Source organism: Halichoeres trimaculatus, unplaced genomic scaffold (assembly GCF_033239565.1).
Source record: "Halichoeres trimaculatus isolate MK-OKI-2021-1 unplaced genomic scaffold, fHalTri1.1 fHalTri1_scaffold_1, whole genome shotgun sequence".
NCBI classification, from domain to species: domain Eukaryota; kingdom Metazoa; phylum Chordata; class Actinopteri; order Labriformes; family Labridae; genus Halichoeres; species Halichoeres trimaculatus.
In genome coordinates, this window is record NW_027437179.1 from 26878256 (window position 1) to 26898182 (window position 19927).

General features: G+C 40.2%; 1 protein-coding gene across 4 annotated transcripts in view; it reads left to right on the forward strand.

Moving 5' to 3' along the window:
• cadpsb (Ca2+-dependent activator protein for secretion b) overlaps positions 1 to 19927 on the forward strand; it is a 72832-nt gene that overhangs the window by 42501 nt on the left and 10404 nt on the right. Inside the window, exons 12-23 of one of the 4 annotated variants that reach the window (XM_074670604.1) lie at positions 4831 to 4967; positions 6164 to 6351; positions 7145 to 7246; positions 7336 to 7399; positions 7493 to 7616; positions 9885 to 9917; positions 12325 to 12431; positions 13400 to 13429; positions 17170 to 17326; positions 17427 to 17568; positions 18269 to 18430; positions 19708 to 19863. In XM_074670604.1, the coding sequence (XP_074526705.1) occupies positions 4831 to 4967; positions 6164 to 6351; positions 7145 to 7246; positions 7336 to 7399; positions 7493 to 7616; positions 9885 to 9917; positions 12325 to 12431; positions 13400 to 13429; positions 17170 to 17326; positions 17427 to 17568; positions 18269 to 18430; positions 19708 to 19863 (1402 nt within the window). The remainder of the gene's footprint in view (positions 1 to 4830; positions 4968 to 6163; positions 6352 to 7144; positions 7247 to 7335; positions 7400 to 7492; positions 7617 to 9884; positions 9918 to 12324; positions 12432 to 13399; positions 13430 to 17169; positions 17327 to 17426; positions 17569 to 18268; positions 18431 to 19707; positions 19864 to 19927) is intronic. The other 3 variants (XM_074670620.1, XM_074670611.1, XM_074670629.1) reach the window with 3 other exon arrangements.

The window sequence follows — 19927 nt, forward strand, 5'->3', positions numbered from 1 at the left end:
ATTCAAAGCCTCCTCACAGTGGCACAGACCTCCTTCTCCCCCCCCTGAAACATTGTGGCACACCACGCGTACATGTTTCACCCCCTGGTGGTCTTGAATGGCACTGGGACCATAACATACACAGACCCTCCTGACTCTGCTGCAGTGATGGGGAAAAAGAGGCCTGTGAAGGTTCTGAGTGATCTGGGCAAGATGATTTTTAGATGTTATGTTCCACTTCCTCTTTATGACAGTTTATGGTAGAGAAAGCACATTTAAGACCTTAACTGTTCTAATAGATGGGACCAGATAGATTTTGTCAGAATTGCAAGGAAAGTATTAAATTTTAAATTCATTCAATGCATAAATTAGCATTATGAGGATATTTCTTTTTTTTAATATTTAAAGACTACATTCTGAGATCTATGCAAGAATTAAGACTTTATACCCAAATTACAGAATTCTAAGGTTAAGAATTAAGACTTTCATTCTCTGAGTTCTCATTTCACAAGATTCTGGGAAAAAAATTTGAGAATAAAGTCAGACTTGTTGATTAAAAAGTCTTTTTCTTTCTTTCTTCATTTTTTTCAAAAAATAATAGGTAAAATATTTTAATCTTACACAGTTTACAAATTAAAAAAGTCTTTCCCAAAGGCAGCTTATTAAAACAGTCATGTCACAAAATTAGCACATCAAGAATTAACAAATGAATCGTTACTTGAAAGACATACAGTTTGATATCTGACTGTATCTGTACTGTTAGATTGTTCCAGAGCTTTGTTTTTTCAAACAGCACCCCATCTACTTTAATTTTAGGTCTGGTATCTAGAACACACAGAGAACCTGTGCTTCAGGACCTAAACAGACGTGTTGTTTACTTAAGTCTGAAATGTACCAAGGAGAAAGGTTGCTGAGAGCCTGAGGAGTCATTAGAAAAAATCTTAAAAGAAATTCAAAAACATGCAGGAAGCCAGTGTAATAAGGCCAAATCAGGGGTTTGGGGGTGAACTTGTTTTTAGGTTCTGCCTGGCAACTGAGTTCTGATTAATCTAGAGTGGATTAGTGGATATTGGGAAAAGGGAGTAAAAACACAGTCACAATTCTAAACTGTTTATCAAGTCTATACCTGAATGACCTTGATAACATTCCTTGGACATCATAAGCTTTAGTTTTACACAGCTCCTGTGGAATAGATGGGGTTATGTTAAGGCTTCAATCAACTACTTGGTTTTTCATTAAACTCCAGGTATGTTGATCATTCAGAGAATGACAGGACCTGGTCTGGACAAGAGAGTTGAAGGGGAGGTGTAAAGCGTCAGCATAATTCATGCTTATGTGGGGTCTAAATTTCCTTTAAAATATCCTCAAATGTATTGCTACAATATAACATTTCACCAAAATGCCTCTTTATTTGAACTTTCAGGACCTTCACAGCCTCTTTCCCTGGAAAATAAAATCACACAGCACCTTTTACAGATTAAACTGTTTTTCTAAAGTTCCTGCTGAAAATAAGCCTCCTGTCTGATCTCCAGCTAAACTGAGTGACAGTACTTAACGTGCAGCTCCTGCCTCCTTAAGTACTCGTCCAAAAGTCAAAATAAATATACTGCAGTGGAGTGATGAGGATCGTTTATTCTCTCTTCCTGTCTCTTTCTCTCACTATCTTTCTCTGTCTCTCTAATATGCCTCAACATCTGTTGTTCACATACCTCACATGTACTCACACACCACCACCCACAGAACTCTCATGTTGGTATAGGTTGTTGTTTTTCAGTTGTGTTTTCTTCTTCATGCTTTGCCTGTACCCTTCTTGAGTAATGCAGCTGCTAGGTCAGGGTCTCTCGTGATTGCTCTCCTCCAGCCTTGTTGCTAGTCTTTATGTTATTCTGGTTTGTCCCTTCTTACCCTGCTGTCTTCTAGCTGGACTCAAGGGTAAGTGCTTCCCTGTAGCCGGCACAGCTCAGATAATCCCCGCTGATTATCTGACAAATGCAACGTTCTTTCTCTCTTCTTTCCCTATTCTCCTTTTTCACGTCTCGCCTCATGTCTTAGATATTTAGTTGATAACTTTTTTTTATTTTTGACGACCTCGACTCGAGGATCAGAATATAAGCATCCATCCGTGCCAGCATAGGATGCATGTATTTTATTATAAGACCTTTTTATTTGACTCAGTAATGGTAAAAGTTAAATATCATAGTTGTTACTGCATAATTGCCTTCTCTCTTTTATATTGGTGACTGGATCCCTCAGAGTAAAGCAATTTGATGAAACAATTTGAAGTACTATTTGAAAAGATTTAAGATTTGGTGTACAAAATGATCTCAATTCAAACTTGAGCATTCATTGATAGCAGTTAACACATGTATGTATATGATTCTATAAATGTTAGGGATCTAGGTAAAAGTGTGAATGATGATGTCTGCAGTTATTTTTCGAAGTCTTCTTCATGCATGAGTGAAATTTTCCTTGCTCATGCTTTACTTCAGAGGGCCCAAATGCTTTTAGTCCTTTTCTTTGAACCTCGCTCGATGAGAGTTGGCAAATATGTATGCGGAGTATTCTGAATGCCAAAGACAAGGAGTAGCTAAGGCCGCCCCTTCTTACAATACAATACTCCGGACCCCCTCCCCTCCCCCTCCCCCTGCAGTAGATGGGCCTGTAGATAGAGGCTAGACCGGTGTAACACCTCCAGCAAGGAGAGATCTCATTTTGATTTCTTTTGACTGCCCTTTGTTTTGCCTGAGTAGGAGAACACCTGTGTCATGTGTCCATACTTTTGTACAAAAAACAGGAATTTTTCATTCATTTCCCCCCATCTCCCAGAGAATGATACAATTTTGCCTCTGTCGGCTTCATGCTATCTACCCATGTACTTGCACCAAATTGTATTGCTACCCTATTAGAGTTCTCCAGTAGTGGTATGCCTGTTAGTGTGCTCTGTAGAGATCATGAATACACTGCAACATATTCAAGTATTGTCAACTTGCAAATGCGTAGAGAAAAAAAAAAAGTCAAGGAATGCCAAAAAAGATTAAAAAAGAAAAAGCAAATCTGGATAATGGGTCTGCAGATGTGCATGACATTTAAAAGCCCAATGAAAAGTCATACTGTTCTCCAGCATGTGATAATTTATATATGTATGCGAAAGTACCTCTCCATTTTGAGACTCTGGTAATTTGATTTATGGTTGAAGTCATTAAGGAAATCACAAGTTCTGGTTATTTAACTGTAGTATTAAGTGTTTTACAGACTTTAACTCCATTTCCTCATTTAGTCCAGCCAAAGGAGATGTAGCCCACTCACTATGTGTCATAGCCCAACAACCCCAGGCACTTTCTCTCCACTCTTTTGGATGTTTTCTCACTATCTTAACACTGATCCACAACATCACTTCCTTTATATCTTTGATCCTGGGTGGATCTTCCTCTTGTGGTCGTTTCTTCTGTGTCTGAGTGAACACTAATGTCTTGTCCCATCAAAAAGATGTCTCTTTCATCCTGCCTCTGTCCTCTCATCAAGCACTGGGTGTCATTTACTGTCTCCTCTGAGTGTTTCCAGACCTTATGTGCCCTACTCTTCAACATTATGTCACACTTTACCTGTCTTGTCCCTCTTCCTCGAAACAGTCTCTTATCTCTATCCTCCACACTTTACTTGTTGTACTCTCAGGTATTCCTTCTCAGATTGGAGTAAAAATAAGTTAATCACACTGAAGTTTAACCCTCTGTAGGTTCCCTGTTATCCTAGCAAATCTCATTGAATGCTTGGCCTTACTATCACACCCTCTCTTCTTCCTACTCACTGACCTGGAGGTTGATGGATGTCAGTTGTGCTCTATTTGGTGCCCCGGCCTTCTCTCAGCCAAGATCAGGCCCCCACTTCCCACTTCCCACCCAACAAATCATCATCACTCATGTTAGTGTCTCATGGACATGACACCTGTCACTCACACCGAGGACATGACTGCATCTCTTTATCTATTTGGAATCATCCCTGTTCCCATCATTTGGTTGCTGGTAGCTGTAATATTAATCCAGCATGAGACATGCTGGTCTGTTTGGTTAGAAGATGTTCTCTGTTGTGACTTAGAGAGGTAAAAAACAGATTATTTCACCAGTGTTTTCATCATGCATAAATACTGAGTTCCATTGTAATTTCATTACCTTTTTATTTTACAACAATCAATGTTACTAATGCTACTAACTTTTTTCATAAGCTCTACAGAGCAGCTGTAGCTTCAAAATAGTCTCTCTATCAAGAGAAAGTTAAAGTTATGGAGCGAGACCAGCAATGAAAGTCTAAAAGAATACAACTTGTAGGAGAAGATGTACAAATGAACAATTTTACTACTTTTTGTCTTGAATCAGTTTATACTGTATCTCTCCACTTTTCAGACTAATTATTCTTTCGCCATATTCTGTCTTTTTTATTAGCACACATCCCAATATTTGTCAGGACCTGAGTGACATTCAACAATCCCGAATGGCAGAATCTATTGAATACATTCAGGAGAATGCATCTAGCAGCATTATTTTAGACGTGTTTTTGATATTTGAAGATGAAACCCCCTGCCAAACATCAGGGGATATGACATACTAAGATGCATGCATGCACATACAATAGATGATCAATAGAATCTCATCCACCAATACATCAAATCTCTTTACGCTGTCTGACACAATGCAAGTTGACAATGTAAGCTGTAAGTGTTTATAATTTGCCCTTTGAAGTAGCAAAAGAGAACCCCTGGTGTTTCTGTGTTGTGATGAAGACTTACTGTTTACCTTTGCCTCACTGATGTCCTCTCCTCTGAACCGTGTTCTTTTCCCTGTACCGTTGGCCGGATAGACGCTGACAGAGCTCAGAAACATGGCATGGATGAGTTTATCTCCGCTAACCCCTGTAGCTTTGACCACGCCTCGCTTTTTGAGATGGTGCAGCGGCTCACGTTGGACCACAGGCTCAACGACACCTTCTGCTGCCTGGTGAGAGACACTCTGCCCTTTCTCTCACATTGCTTTAGACTTGATTCATGGGAGCGAGCTGTGTTTATTACCTGGTACCTTAAAGTGCACCAAAAGCTGGACGACATGACTGCTCCTAAAAAGTGAAGCCAAAAGATTAAACAGTCCTCCTACCGAATAAAAACTATGTATCAAGTCAAATTCTCTTGGAAAAACGTGATTGTCAAGTTCTTATCAAGCTGAGTTATGCCTAGATTTTAGTGAGAAATAATTTTTTAAGTAGTTATATAATGCTGACAATGGGATATAACTCTAAGCTTAACAGCTTTACATGCATATGTATAAATAAGATATACACAAATGTATTAGACCATCGTGTAGTGTAAGATATTTGTAAGCTATTATCCCTAAAATGTGAGTATATTGCTGATTAGCAAAGGATTAATTCAATATTCTGTAAAGGTTAACCCACCATTATGTGCAAGCTCTGTAGTCAAAATATCTTTAATGCTAAAATATAATTAGTGTTAATATCAATACATTCTCATATAATTCACAGAGCAGAAAAGAAAAGAAAAATACTTATGCACAATTTTTTTACAATTGCCAAATTACAGTCACTTACTTGCATTCCTGGACAGAAAATTTTGTTTTAGTGGTTGCATGTTATACTTAGTTAATTTCTGAATTCTCAGAGATTTCATGTGTGCAGGATGAAATTTGATTATAAAGACATGAAATCAGTTTCAAACTCCTTGAGAAACGTGGGGGACTCAGTGAGATAGAAGGAGTTCAAATTAAAGCACTTCTTGGTACTGCATGGTTTTCCCTTTTAATGACTGGTGTTCTGATATATTTGTTAAGCACTGTACATATGAGGACTGTGTGTAAAACACTAACATAGGAGTCCATGTACTTTCCATTTCTGTGGGTTTTCACTTTAAACCCACAATAGAGGCTTCACTGTTGTGGTTTGGGCCAATGTGGGGGCTCTCCACCATTTTTCTGTGCGTTAGATGTGGGTTTTTGAGTGGCAGACTGAGAGCCAATCCCTGGTGTGCAGCCTTCAGACCCTAATGTAAAAACTGAAATTGCAGGGGCATTTTGGCCTTACTCTTTCAAACAGAAAGAAGAAGCAGACACACTGTTCATATTTATTTCCAATCAATAGCCGCTAGTCAACAAACTCAACTTTGATCTGTGTTTCTGTTTGACAGGGATGGTTTAGCCCAGGCCAGGTGTTTGTCCTGGACGAGTACTGTGCCAGAAATGGAGTTCGAGGCTGTCACAGACATCTGTGTTACCTGCGTGATCTACTGGAAAGAGCAGAAACTGGGGCTATTATAGACCCCACTCTTCTTCACTACAGCTTTGCATTTTGTGCCTCTCATGTCCATGGAAACAGGTGTGCCCTGAACCCTTCTTGTTAAATCTTCATACCTTGGGACTAACCTTTTTCAGGCAGAATTTTAAATAGCTTCAGGTTCACACATCTTTAAAGGCTGAGTTACTATCGGCAATGTGTTGCCCTCTGTATTTAGAGTATTTGGGCTCTCTAAATCTAAACACTGTGGACAAGGAAGGAACAGAATACAATAGTCAGCCTGATGGGAGAATCCATGACTTTTTTGTCTTTCATGTTCATTACTTTGATGATTTTATGTTTGTTCATTTTTATGTAACGTTGAATTTTGGCAGCTTTTTGTTTCACATTGTGCTGTTAATCAGTTGCTTTTCTCTACATATTTTCTTTGTTTTCTACCATTTTCTTTGTTTTTTTTTCTCTCTGTCCTTTGTTGCCATAGTCTCTTACTGTCCATATTATTCATCCTCCCATGCGTCCGCTAAAGTCAGAGAGGGCAGCAATTACTGGGGGCCGCTGGGCTATGAGGCTCTAGAGTTTCCAAAGAGCTCCCAAAGCCCAGATCCTCGCACTGGTTCTAAACGAGCACGCATGTTCAAGTTTAGAAAGAGAAAGGATTCCAAAATACCTCTCGTTGAAGAACAGAAAAGGTGAGATTGTGTTGTTTACCCATATGTGTGACACAAAAGGAACTGATGAGAGAAATCTCTTACAAGTTTCCGTCAGCTCCTTGGGAGCTGGAAGTTTTCAGACAGTGTCTGAGATGAGTGGTTGCATAACTTGAACTTCTGCAGAGTGTCAGCTGTGTTTAAGTATGTGGGTGTGATCCTCTTAGGCCAGACGGGCTGAGCACAGTGATAGTGGACGAGAAGGAGCGCTTTGAAGACATCAAGGAGCGGTTGCGTGTGATATTGGAAAACAATATTGTAAATTTCAGGTGAATTAACAGAAAAACACACTAAATATTAGGCCAAATGTTTTATTTCCTCCTGACATTTCATAGACTGTCTTCATATTTCCTTGTAGATATTGTTTCCCCTTTGGTCGCCCAGAGGGAGCCCTGAAGGCCACTTTATCTTTGCTTGAGAGGGTTTGTAAAGATTTAAAAAAATCCAACCCAATGTAACACAGACTTTGATATTCATAGACAAATTGCATAATTCTGCTGTAATGTGGCCTGCAGGTCCTGATGAAGGACATTGTGACCCCAGTCCCACCAGAAGAAGTTAAAGGAGTGATTCGCAAATGTTTGGAGCAGGCCGCTCAGCTCAACTACCAACGGATTCAAGAATATGCTAAAATTGAAGGTAAACACAACCAGGAACAAAATAAGACTGCTGGGTATTTATTTTGATAATGTTTCCAATATATTCAGTTCGACTGGTCCATTTAATTGTAGAGTATGTAATGTAATCTTTTTCTATTTTTCAGATTTGAATGTTTATTGGTTGTGTGGTGTAACAAAGATATTTCCCTTTTTTAATGTTTTCTTCTGTTGCCAGACTCTGTTTTCTTATTCCGGCATGAGATTACACATTTACTGCTATTTATCTCTATGTGCATGATGAATTCATTTAGTCTGAAGTTTATTTGTGTCCTTGTTTCCCAAATGATTTGTGGCATCCAAAATGATATGTGACAGTCTATGGGTCACTTTCTGTCTCTCAGTGCAATAACTCTCTCCTTTGTTTCAGGCCTGCTTTAGCTCTGTGCTGTTCTGTAGGTCAAGTTGGCTTTTGTGTAGAGGTGTGTGAGTAAAAATGCATTCAAATCCAAAGCCCTGAAATCTGTTGATGTGCCCGATCTCTCGTTGTGCCATGATTTGATTCAAGCTGTGTAGTAACCTGGCCTCTGACATACTGTACAATGATTGGACTGTGAGTTCAGCTTAACTGAATGTCCTCTCTGACTCCCAGCTCCCATATGATGCACACTCACTCCTCTCCTCTTCTCTTACTATCTCACTGTAGCTTTCTGATTCCTCCAGTTGACTCTTCCCTACACCCCTCTTCACCCTTTACACTCCTGCCTTGAAATACCAGCAGCTCTCCTGTCACCTTTGTCTTCTGTTCTTGCTGAAGACCACTGTCTCCTGCTCCCTCTCCCTCACTGTCTGCTCTGCTCTTTTTCCTCTCTTCCACTGATGTGGGCTTTACACAGTTATCACTTTATTTCAACCTCTTGACTATGTGATAATTGGCTTTTCAACCAAAGGAATGCTGGGATTGAACTCTCACAAACCAGCATCAGCTGCCTGCATGTGCTTTTAAGACATAACAACAAGGCCTTTCTTAACTGGAAAATCAAAAATTACATCACTGAGAAGACTCTGTATAGTTTCTAGTTCTTTCCAGCTGTGTCTGTCCTCCAGTTCTACCACAATATGCATTTAATTTACATTTTTACACAGAAACTAAAGTTGCTTATGCCTTAAAAGATCCCCCTCAGGGTGCTTAAGATACTAAGGCTGTAAACCTTAATATCTTACCATGTCCTTGTGAAGCGTCTGGTTCTAAATAATTTGCTACTGGGCCTCCTGCTCGACAGAATGTCGTTATCACCACGACAGCCCTCCTCCCATCAGCCTCTGAACCTCCAGCCTTCCCACCTCTGACCCCAGCCTCTTGCATGCCCCAATCCTTTTTTTATAGGGAAAAGGAGGGAAATGTTTGAGCACCCTGTCTTCTGCTTGGCATCTCAAGTGATGGATTTAACCATCCGTGAGTACCTCCATCATCCTCTCCCCACACTCTTCCCTTTGCATTCTTCTTTCAAGCACTTTTCACCTCATCTCCCTTCCTCCTCCTGCCTTCCCTCTTTCTCCAGAGGTGTTGCTGCTGCCATGCTTGTTTTTTATATCTGTGCTTCCTGTCTGTGAGAGTGAGTGGGGAGAGCGCCAGTCGAGAGATCTGAGCAGAACCATGCTGAATCAGTCGGGGTCCTTTCTTTTCAGGAACCATCTGTTTGTGATGGACATGAATGCGCAGTCTGGTCTGTAAGCTTCATTCTTTTGGTTGGATGCCCGTTCCTTTGACTTGAATGCATTTTTACATTGCCCACATTGTTATCTCCTCCAGTCATTCGGTCTGATCATGTGTCAGTGCTGTGCTGTGCTGAACAGGTAGGCTTTAATCCAGATGTGGCACCAAGAGGGTGAAGGAACATCTGTCAATAGAGCTATGAAATGGGAAGGACAGGGCAGGGCATGGTAGGCTGTACGGACTCAACAGCTCCTGTGTGTGTGTTTTGAATTCACTCAGTGTGTCCTGTCCATGACTCTGGCAGCTGTTTGTGTGTTTTTACCTGTTCACAACAGTCTGAGCTGTGTCTGTTTGTTAACAAACATTTTATCACTATTTTAATTTTCCACAGGCTACTGTTTCAGTGTTTTTGTTGTTACTGTGTCTTTGTGACGTTTGTCTGTTGCCTAGAAACCTCACTCCCAGGAGCTGACATCGTCCCAGCAGATTGTTTGAAAAGGTCATCAACTCCCCTGTAACGTGAAAATAACCTTAAGAGCGTGCTAATTCTAAACATCTCCTCTTTATCTCTTCTCTCCTTTTGTCTGGCTGAAGTTGAGAAAGGTCAAAAGGATCAAAAGGATCCAGGTGAACTCATGTTTAGCTTGTAGTTCAACCACAATCACACAAACACACACACACACAGACATGAAGCTGCACTCCTGCATTCACATCTTTTCTAAACAGATACAGAACACATGCATGCACAGGGTTTAGCTGAAGCACGTCTTTCATAAAGTTTATGATACACACTGGTAATATACACTCATTTAGATTTTAAAATGTCTTGGCATGTTTTAAGCATCTCCTTTTTGTAAAGTTAACACTCTGGGATTGTATTACTTTATATCCTTACAGACATGGTTCAAACTCCTTGTGAAGTTTTATTTTGTATATGTTTCAGCACCACATGGTTCAGAAGTTCCATGTGAAAACATTCAAACACACTTTTTTGTTTTCTACATAGAAATGTAGAGTAATACAATCTCTCAAAGAAAGTCACATATTGGCATATATGTGGAAAATAACGAAAAGAAAAAGAGGACATAAGCAACATTTGAATGTAACCTTCATCATCCAATGGAAAACATATAAATGTTTGTACATTTCAACAAACAATCATGCTCTGGACTATGAGATTGTATATGTACATACTTTTTGACAGTGTCCTAGCTATATTACCTTATATGGTCATAATAGTAAACTGGAACTACTCTGCATTTTAGATACATAAAGGGCCAGTTCACCAAATTTAAAATGAAAGTAAACAAAATAGTTTTAGTTGGTCGGTTAATGTCATGAAAAGAAACAAAAAAGCACCTTAATCACCACTTTTTATTTGTTTGAAACTTTAGAGATAGCACAATACACATGTGTGTTTAAAGTATTTGAGCCTTAAACATGCCACAGTGTGCAGACCCTTTCAAGATGGTAGTTTGGATTTTGCATAGTGCAACTTATAACTCTTACTGACACACAGTAGATGAATAACACACTGTATTGCATCCACTTTTAATGCATAAATGGTTCCTATGAAACCACAAAGGCCAGCGATGCTTTTATCCTGACCAAACCACAATACAAGCGTTGTTCAGATCTGATCTCTTGTCCTTTCTGGGTGGGGGAGGGGGACCGCAGAAGATATAGTTACTGTAATATGAAACCACATGATCCATCCATTAGTATCAATAAAACGTCCCCTCAGACAATGGCTCAAGTATTTCTGCAGCTCTTCAGATTTCTCAGGTTTCTCCTGATGGTTGAGTCTTCATGAAGACTGTAAAGGCTTTCTAATTTAGGTTTTTAAAAGAAATCTATTTTAAGACAAACTCGTAAATAATACATTCTCCATTTGGCTAGATCGGGAAGATTAGCACTCTGTGAGTTATTAGAAAGATTAGACCCACTGTCAACCACAGTCCAATGACCACTTCTGTTTTGTGTAAAGTTATGTTTATATGTTCTTTTATTTGGTTTCATGTTATTATTAAGAATCACATACACATCCTTCAGCGTAGATGTACCGTTTCAATACTCTCATTTCATGACATGTAACTGTCTTATCAAATCATTCTGTCAGCAAAGGTACAAGAAGTTGGTTTGGAGCTTTTGCAAACTTTTATGAGTGTCAGACAGCCAAAAGAAAATTAATTGTGAGAACCCTTAGGTGAAAGAAAGTGAAAATAACATCACACTGTAAAAATAATACACTGAAGAATCATCTGCAGGGCTCTTTTATAATGTTTGGGGACTTTTCATTAATTTTCCAGATGTGAGCTGAATTATAAACTGTAAATGTATAATTTTAGGAACAGTTTAACAACAGCCGCAGAGTTCTCTTTATGTTAACCAGATCCACCCACAGAGGCTTTGACGTGCTGTTTTTTATGCTCTGAGCACAGTTAAAAAAATACTGAAGTACAAAATTCTTCAATAAAAGAAACACTTCCTTAATCTGCATAACAGAGAATCAGTGTTTTTTACTTTAAAAAAAGATTTTATTATTTTATTTACTTAGAGATATACATTTTTCAAATAAATATGATCAGGAAACATTAAGATAGTTATTCCTTTACTGAAATCTTTTGGCATAAAACATGATTTTATTTTTACAGTGTGTGAGTTTTTAATGCTATTTTACAGCTCCTGATACAGATTACTTATTCAGTGCTGCCTCACAATATGCATGTTTCCAAAGCAACATTGCACCTTCATCTCAACGCCACTTCTCTTGTGCCTGAAACCAACAAACACATCAGCTCTGTTGCTTTATGTCATGCAACCCAAAACGCAAACAAATACGAACATGCTTTACTTGTGATGGGGGTATTTAAGCTGCACACCACAGTGTAAGTGCTGTGTTCATGCCTTTATTAAACAGTCAAAAATATAAACAGGAAGAATCTTCTGAATAGTCATAAAAAACAATCCCCCCTGGAATCCTGCTCTGTGCTTGACTAACCACTCATCCCTCACCCTCATCCTTTTGTCTCAGAGAACGTAGGCCGCTTAGTCACGCCTGCCAAAAAGCTGGAGGAAACAATTCGCCTGGCGGAGTTAGTCATAGAGGTCCTCCAGCAGAACCAGGAACACCATGCGGAGGTGAGTGAGAACCCTCCCCTCCTCTGAACACTCTCCCTCTATACGCTCACTCTTATCTCACTCCGCCCCACAAAAGAGAGCTAGTGTTATCAGTTTCCTATAAATAAAGCTGCTTTCATCTATGGGTAACTAAAAAAGAAATCTTTCAAAGATGAATTTAAATGAGGAAAGCCTTAATTGGTGTTTGATGGACCGAGGCTGCATAGAATCAGAGCTTGAGCAGGGACTGTTAATTCGACAGAAAATTATATAACGTGTGCAGCTCTTTGCTATAATCACAGTTTATAGTTCCATGCAGCAGTGTTACATAAGCCGATGTAAGCACTGAGAAATGCTGATATTATATTCAAGGGAGGCCGGAATAAAATGAAGGCAAATGTAGTGTTAAACTATTGCATTCTCTGTAAATGAGATATAAGCCAGTTGTGAAAGAAGTACAAAGATGTAAAGCTACTATCTGAACAATGTGAACTTATACTTTTAAAAGTGATTTAAAAGGTAATGTCAAATTATTGTAGTCAAAACACACTGAGGTATACAAGTCCTATCACAAGTCCTGAAAAATCTGAATTGAACTACATTAAGACTCCCGTCAGAAGATATACAGTGTGTAAAAGTACATGCTTTTTGTAATGAACAAGCAAAACCATTGGTATTAGAAGTTAAAGAATATGTTTAACAAGCTTATTGGATGTTAAATGTTTGTAAAATCTGTATTTTCAAAGATAACAATACAGCTGTAGAAATGTAAAGTAGAATGGAACAGATATCCTTAACTATAAGTACTTCTTAACTAAACTTAAGTAACTGCACTTTTGCTACTTTCCACCACTAAAACAGTTTCTCTATGAACCCTGATTGAAGTATGATCAGCATGTGAAGTTGTATAGCTCTGAAGGTGATCCATCGTGATCCTAGAAAATACAGATAAAGCAGATTTATTGTATCTTTCTGAATATGCTTGACAGGCGGCAGTCACAAGTTCTGGAGATCAATCGGTACAGTATTTTTATTTCTTTTTTTTCCTCCTCAGTCCCCATCACGACCCCCCTGTATGGCATGTGCGCCACTATGGCAACAAGCACCTTTTTAGGCAGAGAATGAGCTCATAGACACTGTAGCAATGGGTGGGTTTGAAGGCATAGAAGTGAGAGCAAACTTATTGTAACAATGTAGGCACTGTAGCTTGCACAACATAACTGTGATCATAAAGCATGTTCATTGGGCCATGAAGAGGTTTCCTTTCTCTCCAAGCATGCTGAACCAGTAAAAATCCCAGAGTATGCTCCATGTGAACCCTCTGAAGTTTGATCCACCATGATCCACCCCCTCCATCCAACAATTAATTTCACAGTCCACACTTGTTCAAGCATTACTTCCCCAGCTCCTCTCCTCTTCCATCCCTCTCTGCTGTCTATTTCATAGTTTTTTAAAGAAAAACACCTTTTTACAAGAAATGCCTCAAAAATACGTTATTGTTCTGTACATCTTCCTGTGTTTACACTGTCATATGAATGGTGACTGCCAATGCAGAAAGAGGTATGTACTGTAGTAAAGCTGAATGAGAAACTCCCATAATGCCCTGTGCATGTCCAGTAGATGATGCCACGCCTCCTCTCCCCCTCAGCATCGGTTGATACAGCACTGTAGACTGCGTGGCTGAACACTGAGTCTGCCATAAAGCTCTCAGGGTCCTGAATGTGTCCCTTAACCTTTATCAAAGGTTGGGGGCTGTCCTGCCTGCCCACCTTTGAGCGTTTTCCGTTCCTTACTTCTTGGAAACTTTTACCCATTTAATCCCTCATGATGAGGGTGTCTCTCCTTGAATGTGATGGAGAAGAGCTTTGTTTGCTGCCTGTTTCCCTAACACTAGAACTGTCTAGGTTTTAAAATGTTGGAACTGAGACGGTAAGTAAACAGGTAAGTTGATGCCACTGGGTTGTTGAAGACAAATAAGAAAAGAACTGAGAAGCTGTAAAACAAAGCATGCAGCTTAAATTAGAAAAAAAAACTTGGCAACATGTTAGCCTGAATGAAAAGCAAATAAGCCAAGCCAAGACTGCCAGCGAAGCAACTACACCGTACCTCTGCTGTCAAAGGGCGGGGAAGTCCTGACTGTGCTAAAAAAATGTCCAGCTGAATCTCAAAGACGTACTTAACTAATTGGAAGAGACGCACCCCAAAGCTAAAGATGCTGTGTGCTGCAGTCTTTGGTGTGTCTGGTCAAAAGATGTGCATGAGTCACATTCGCATCAAGCAGGCTATGGGTTTGTCAGTGATGTGAATGGTGGACACCCTCGTCTCTTAGCTTGAGAGAAGACGCATGCAGGGAGCGCCACATTTGCATGAGAGAAGCACTATATTCTTGTTTTTTTTAAGATCTATTGATGTTGTCATGAGTATAACATGTAACCCTACAGTGTGATTTTTTGATAGACTCGATCTACAGTTAATCCCTAATGGTCTTAATCAATAAGAGATCCGTGGATTTTGTTCATCTGTTGATTTTGCTTCAGAAAACACACAAACCCACACATACAAACACAGTGCACAAACAATCATAACAGGTGACTTCTTTTGTCCCAAGGGATGGCTATCAATAAGATTTTATCAATACCAGCATGAAAACACTTACTGCTTATCAATACAAATACTTCACAGCAATCTTATTGTGACTTAAAGGTCCTATATTATGCTCCTTTTCTGCAGTTTAATATGGATCATTGATGTCTTCATGAAATGGTAGTAACATGTTTTGGTCCAAAAAGCCAATAAATCAAGCACAGCAGCATTGTTCCCAGGCTCTCATAGCCCCTCTGTTCAGAACGGTCTGATTTAGTGGGCGTGACCTTCATATGTAAATGAGCCATGGCTGATACCACCCCGCTCTTCCACGTCACTGACAGAGGCGCCACGAACTCCAAGTGCACAATGTTTAGAAAAAAGTGAAGCGTGTTAACCGTAACATTGCAGGCTAAAACAACAGGCTAACCGCAGCTAAAGTTAGCACCCTGAAGCTAACACAGAGACAGGGGGGACACTGAGGAAAAGCTCTTACATCTGCTCCACAGCACACAGCTTTTAAAATACTCACATTTCCAGGGTCTGAGGTTTGTTGGTGGATGGTTGGTAATGCGCCAGGGGCCCAGGACCAGTCTATTTGCTAGCCCTCTGTTGTACTGTCCAAAGTTGGAAAAGCAGTCGGCCGAGAAGTGACTAGCACACACATGCACAGTTTTACTGAGTGTAGCTGGAACATTTCCTTGATAAATGAACTCTAGCCACTTAGTCTTGTCTTCTTCTGAGATGTGAAGCTTGTGCATGGAACTATGTGGCTGTTTACAGCCCAGAACAGAGCAGGGATGGCTCTTCTACTTTAACATTCTCCTCCTTGCTGCTGCTGGAGATTTCTCTCCAGCAGTGGGAAGTGGAGTGGGCGGGGAGGAGGTTCAGGGGTGTCTGCTCAGGTGGACCTATCAGGTCAGACTTGCTCCTGACCATTCAGGTCAGACTTGCTCCTGATTGGTCAAAAAAGGAACTCGCTGACGTCAGCAAACCCCCCAACAGCTCATTTAAGTCAGGATTTTACATTCACAAGCACTACTAAGTACAGGTTTTGTCATTAAATGTCACATTTTGTGGGCTGGGAGGAAAGACCCACAAACTTCACTAAAAGACTTAATAAAGTGATATTTGCATAATATGGGACCTTTAATTAGAGTTATTTTGCTGCCTCCCATAAACTATTTGTCCATTTCATTTGTCTGGTATTTTTCCAGTAATTCAGTCTGCAGCATTGCTTTGGGAGCCATTGGAACTCTGAAGAGGGGGTTTATGCTTCCCCAAATTATAAACATTGATATAAAGTAACAATGCAGAATGGTCAAACTAAACGTGAGCAAATTTTCGAAACACTATTTATTTACACAACGTATAAATCCCTGGAATTGGTCCATAAACTGCTTTAATTGGTCTTTCCTGAAATAGCACAAGATTTTCTTGAGATGAGGGATAGGCCTCAAACATCAAGGATTGCCAATAACTCTGCCCCCTGCAGGCCTCTAGAGGGAATGAAAACAGTGAAAAATTGGATGATAGTATTCATGGTGTACTGGTACCAAAAATTACCAGCTGTTGATACCCATCCCTTTTGTTTCCTTTAAAAGGTGATTAAACAGGGAACACTACTAATGAACCACATACGGCAACAGGCAGTAAAGGGATGGTTAAAGACGTGACAGTGCTGGAATTACGTATTGTTGTAAATGTGACTTACAGGAAATCCTGTCAACACAAGCTCCTGTAAATTCTTGCACAATTTAATTTCTGGATCAAAAAAACCAGTTTATATATCCGTTTTGATTAAGATGTGTAAAAATTCATGGTTAAGGGATTTTTTTTATAAAAAAGTTTGATCAAAGCCAGCCTTGTATTTCTCCACGTACAGTTATGATGCTAAGCTAGTTCTCTGCTATCCCACTGCTTCTTCTGGCTTCACATTCTCAAGTGGAAAATGTGAGAAAGATCTAAATCGTCTTATCTCAATAGAAGAAAGCACATAATCCTATTTCCTAAAACCAACATTTAAAGACTACACACATACATTTCCATTTTCCCCATGACCAGATAAATGTAGACGTGGTTAAATCCTCTCGTCTGTCCTTCCTCCTTGTTTCGTTTCACCTCTTAACTGAAGCCTTTATTCACCTGTTTTTTGTCCCTCTTGCTGTGTCCCCAGGCATTTGCATGGTGGACAGACCTCATGGTGGAGCATGCAGAAAACTTCCTGGCTCTCTATGCCATCGACATGGACGCCGCTCTAGAGATCCAGTCCCCTGAGAGCTGGGATAGCTTTCCCCTCTTCCAGCTGCTCAACGACTTCCTCCGGACAGACTGTAAGCTCTCACTGCTCCTTTTAGCATCCACTTCAGTTATTTTTATCCTTAAACAAAGATGATAATTTCTGCCTGTCACTCACTTCCCCTCCTCCCACAGATCATCTGTGCAACGGAAAGTTCCACAAACACCTTCAGGATCTGTATGCTCCTCTGGTGGTTAGATATGTGGATCTGATGGAATCCTCCATCGCACAGTCAATTCACAAGGGCTTTGACCGAGAGTCCTGGGAGCCAGTAAAGTAAGGAGCCTCCGTCTTTACAGCTGGGCTGTAGAATGGTGGGAGATGCAAGGCTGTATTTTCAGATGACAGAGCGACTGCATGGAGACTGAGGAATCTGGGGAAGCAGCTGTATTGTTCACCCCGGCTCCCTGTGGGTTCACTTTTAAAGAATGAGCCAGGAGTGGGCTGAATAACCTATTTTTTTCGGTGAAAGAAATGGGTTGTTTATTCTGAAAATAGTTGCTGACTAATGTATGTTCTTCCTGACACATTGGGTCAGGGCAACAGCTGATATTTCTGTTGTTTCGTTGTGTAAACTAACCTTCATAATATGTGCTTTGACATGTCGCCAGAAACAAAAGCCTCAGTCTTCTTTTATTTATTTATATATTTTTTTGCTGTTAAAATTTATTTAATGTGGCTTTCAATCAATATATTTATTCTTTAAGGACTGTTTTAGTAATGTGTTTCCCTTGTCTTTACTTGTGTAAATTTTTTTGTGTTTATGTGTGCATTCTGAGTTCAGCCAACTTAGCTCTTAAAGTCTTCGTATTATGTGTCTTTAATACTGACTGTCGGTCTTGTTTATGTGTCTCTACTGTCTTTACCTAATTTCAAATTTTGCGTTGCCTTTATGACGTTTTTTTTACATGGCTTTCTGCAGCTCCCATGCCACTGTTATGGATTCTTTTTTTCTTTTTGTCTGTCTTTTCTGCAGGAGTTTAACAAGTAATCTGCCCAATGTGAATCTACCAAATGTGAACCTCCAAATTCCCAAAGTACCAAATCTGCCAGTGCCAGTAGCAGGACTATCAGTTAACCTTCCACAAATGCCTAGCTTTTCTACCCCGTCATGGATGGCTGCTATATATGACTCTGAGTGTGTATTCAACAAGTTCACTTTAGAAATATTAAGCCAGCAGAGATTGCCTTGGTATGAAGATGCTCCCAGCATTTTTTTTTTCAAAAAACATAAAAAGTGCTTTTCCTCACCTGGAGATAAATGTGAAATGAAATCTAACTACTTGAGAATCTACAGCGGCATATTCATCTTTACACCCCAGTAATAATGTCCATGTTCATGCCAAGGGCACTCTGAGAGGTGTTAGAGTAGACTGGATACTGCTTTCTAAAATGAGAGGCTGAAATGCTCTCATTTGTCTCAACATGCATGCTGTTGAGCTGAGGCGTGGAGATACAGGCCAAAACAAAAACAAACATTGACGTAACATTTTTCTCAAAGGATATTTTTGGAGCTTGCAGTGCAGAAAAAAAAACAATCCTCTTTTGAAACATTTGCAAGATATCCTTGCATTTCAGGGTGTATCTCCCCAGAGTTGTTGTCCACACACACATTTGCTTTAGCGTACCGTAGATCATTCATGGCCTCGGGTTCATCCCTGACCTTAACCACCTGCTAGTAGCCTGATTGGGAGGAAAGATACTGCGCTGGACTGGAAATGATAACACAGAGAGGTTACAGAACCTCCTGGTTTTATCATATCCTCTTCAGACTTCACATCTTTTCCTGCAGCGGTGTCTCAATCAGCTCTGCTCAGGATGCTTTTAGAGGTCTGCATGGTTTGTATTAGTAACACTTCCAGGGGCCCCTCCAGCCTGGGGACATGGATGTTGAGAGAGGGCTTGTGATGAAGGAAATCAAAGTCTAGAAAAACTGTCTTTGTTTTTCTTTGGTGTAAACAGACTCACACCACAAACATGTATATATTTAAGCCATTTTACAAGCCCTCCCTCACTCCTCCATTCCCCACACCTGTGTCTTGACAGAGTGTGATTAGCTGCTGTATCTGCAGTGACTCCCCCTGCATGTGGCCACCTCACATCCCGGTCAATAATCATACTCTACAGCATGGTTATTGATTTGTTAAAGTAAATCCCTGCCCACTCCTTCTCACCCATACACTGACTGTCCACAAACTACTGAACCATAAGCTCATGAGTTCATATCAGTCAGTTTATGGTACAAGGAGGAAGGTCTGACTGTGTTCAGGTGTGGAGGAAAAGCATCCTCCTCTGCACCTACCACAACTACCCCCTTCCTGGACTCCCCCCACTTCCTCCTTTTGGCAGGGTAACCTTTGTCTTCTGACCTGTACATGTATGTGTGTGTTTGTGTTTGCATGTTGTTCATGGCAGTAATGGCTCCGGATCATCAGAAGACCTCTTCTGGAAGCTGGACGCCCTCCAGACCTTCATCAGGGATCTCCACTGGCCTGAGGATGACTTTGCCAAACATCTTGAGAGTCGCATCCAGCTCATGTCAAGCAACATGATAGAGAACTGCGTCAAGAGGTGTGTTTGATTGGAAACATACTGAGATAGGCGAAATGTTAAGATGTTTATGTTTTACTGAATA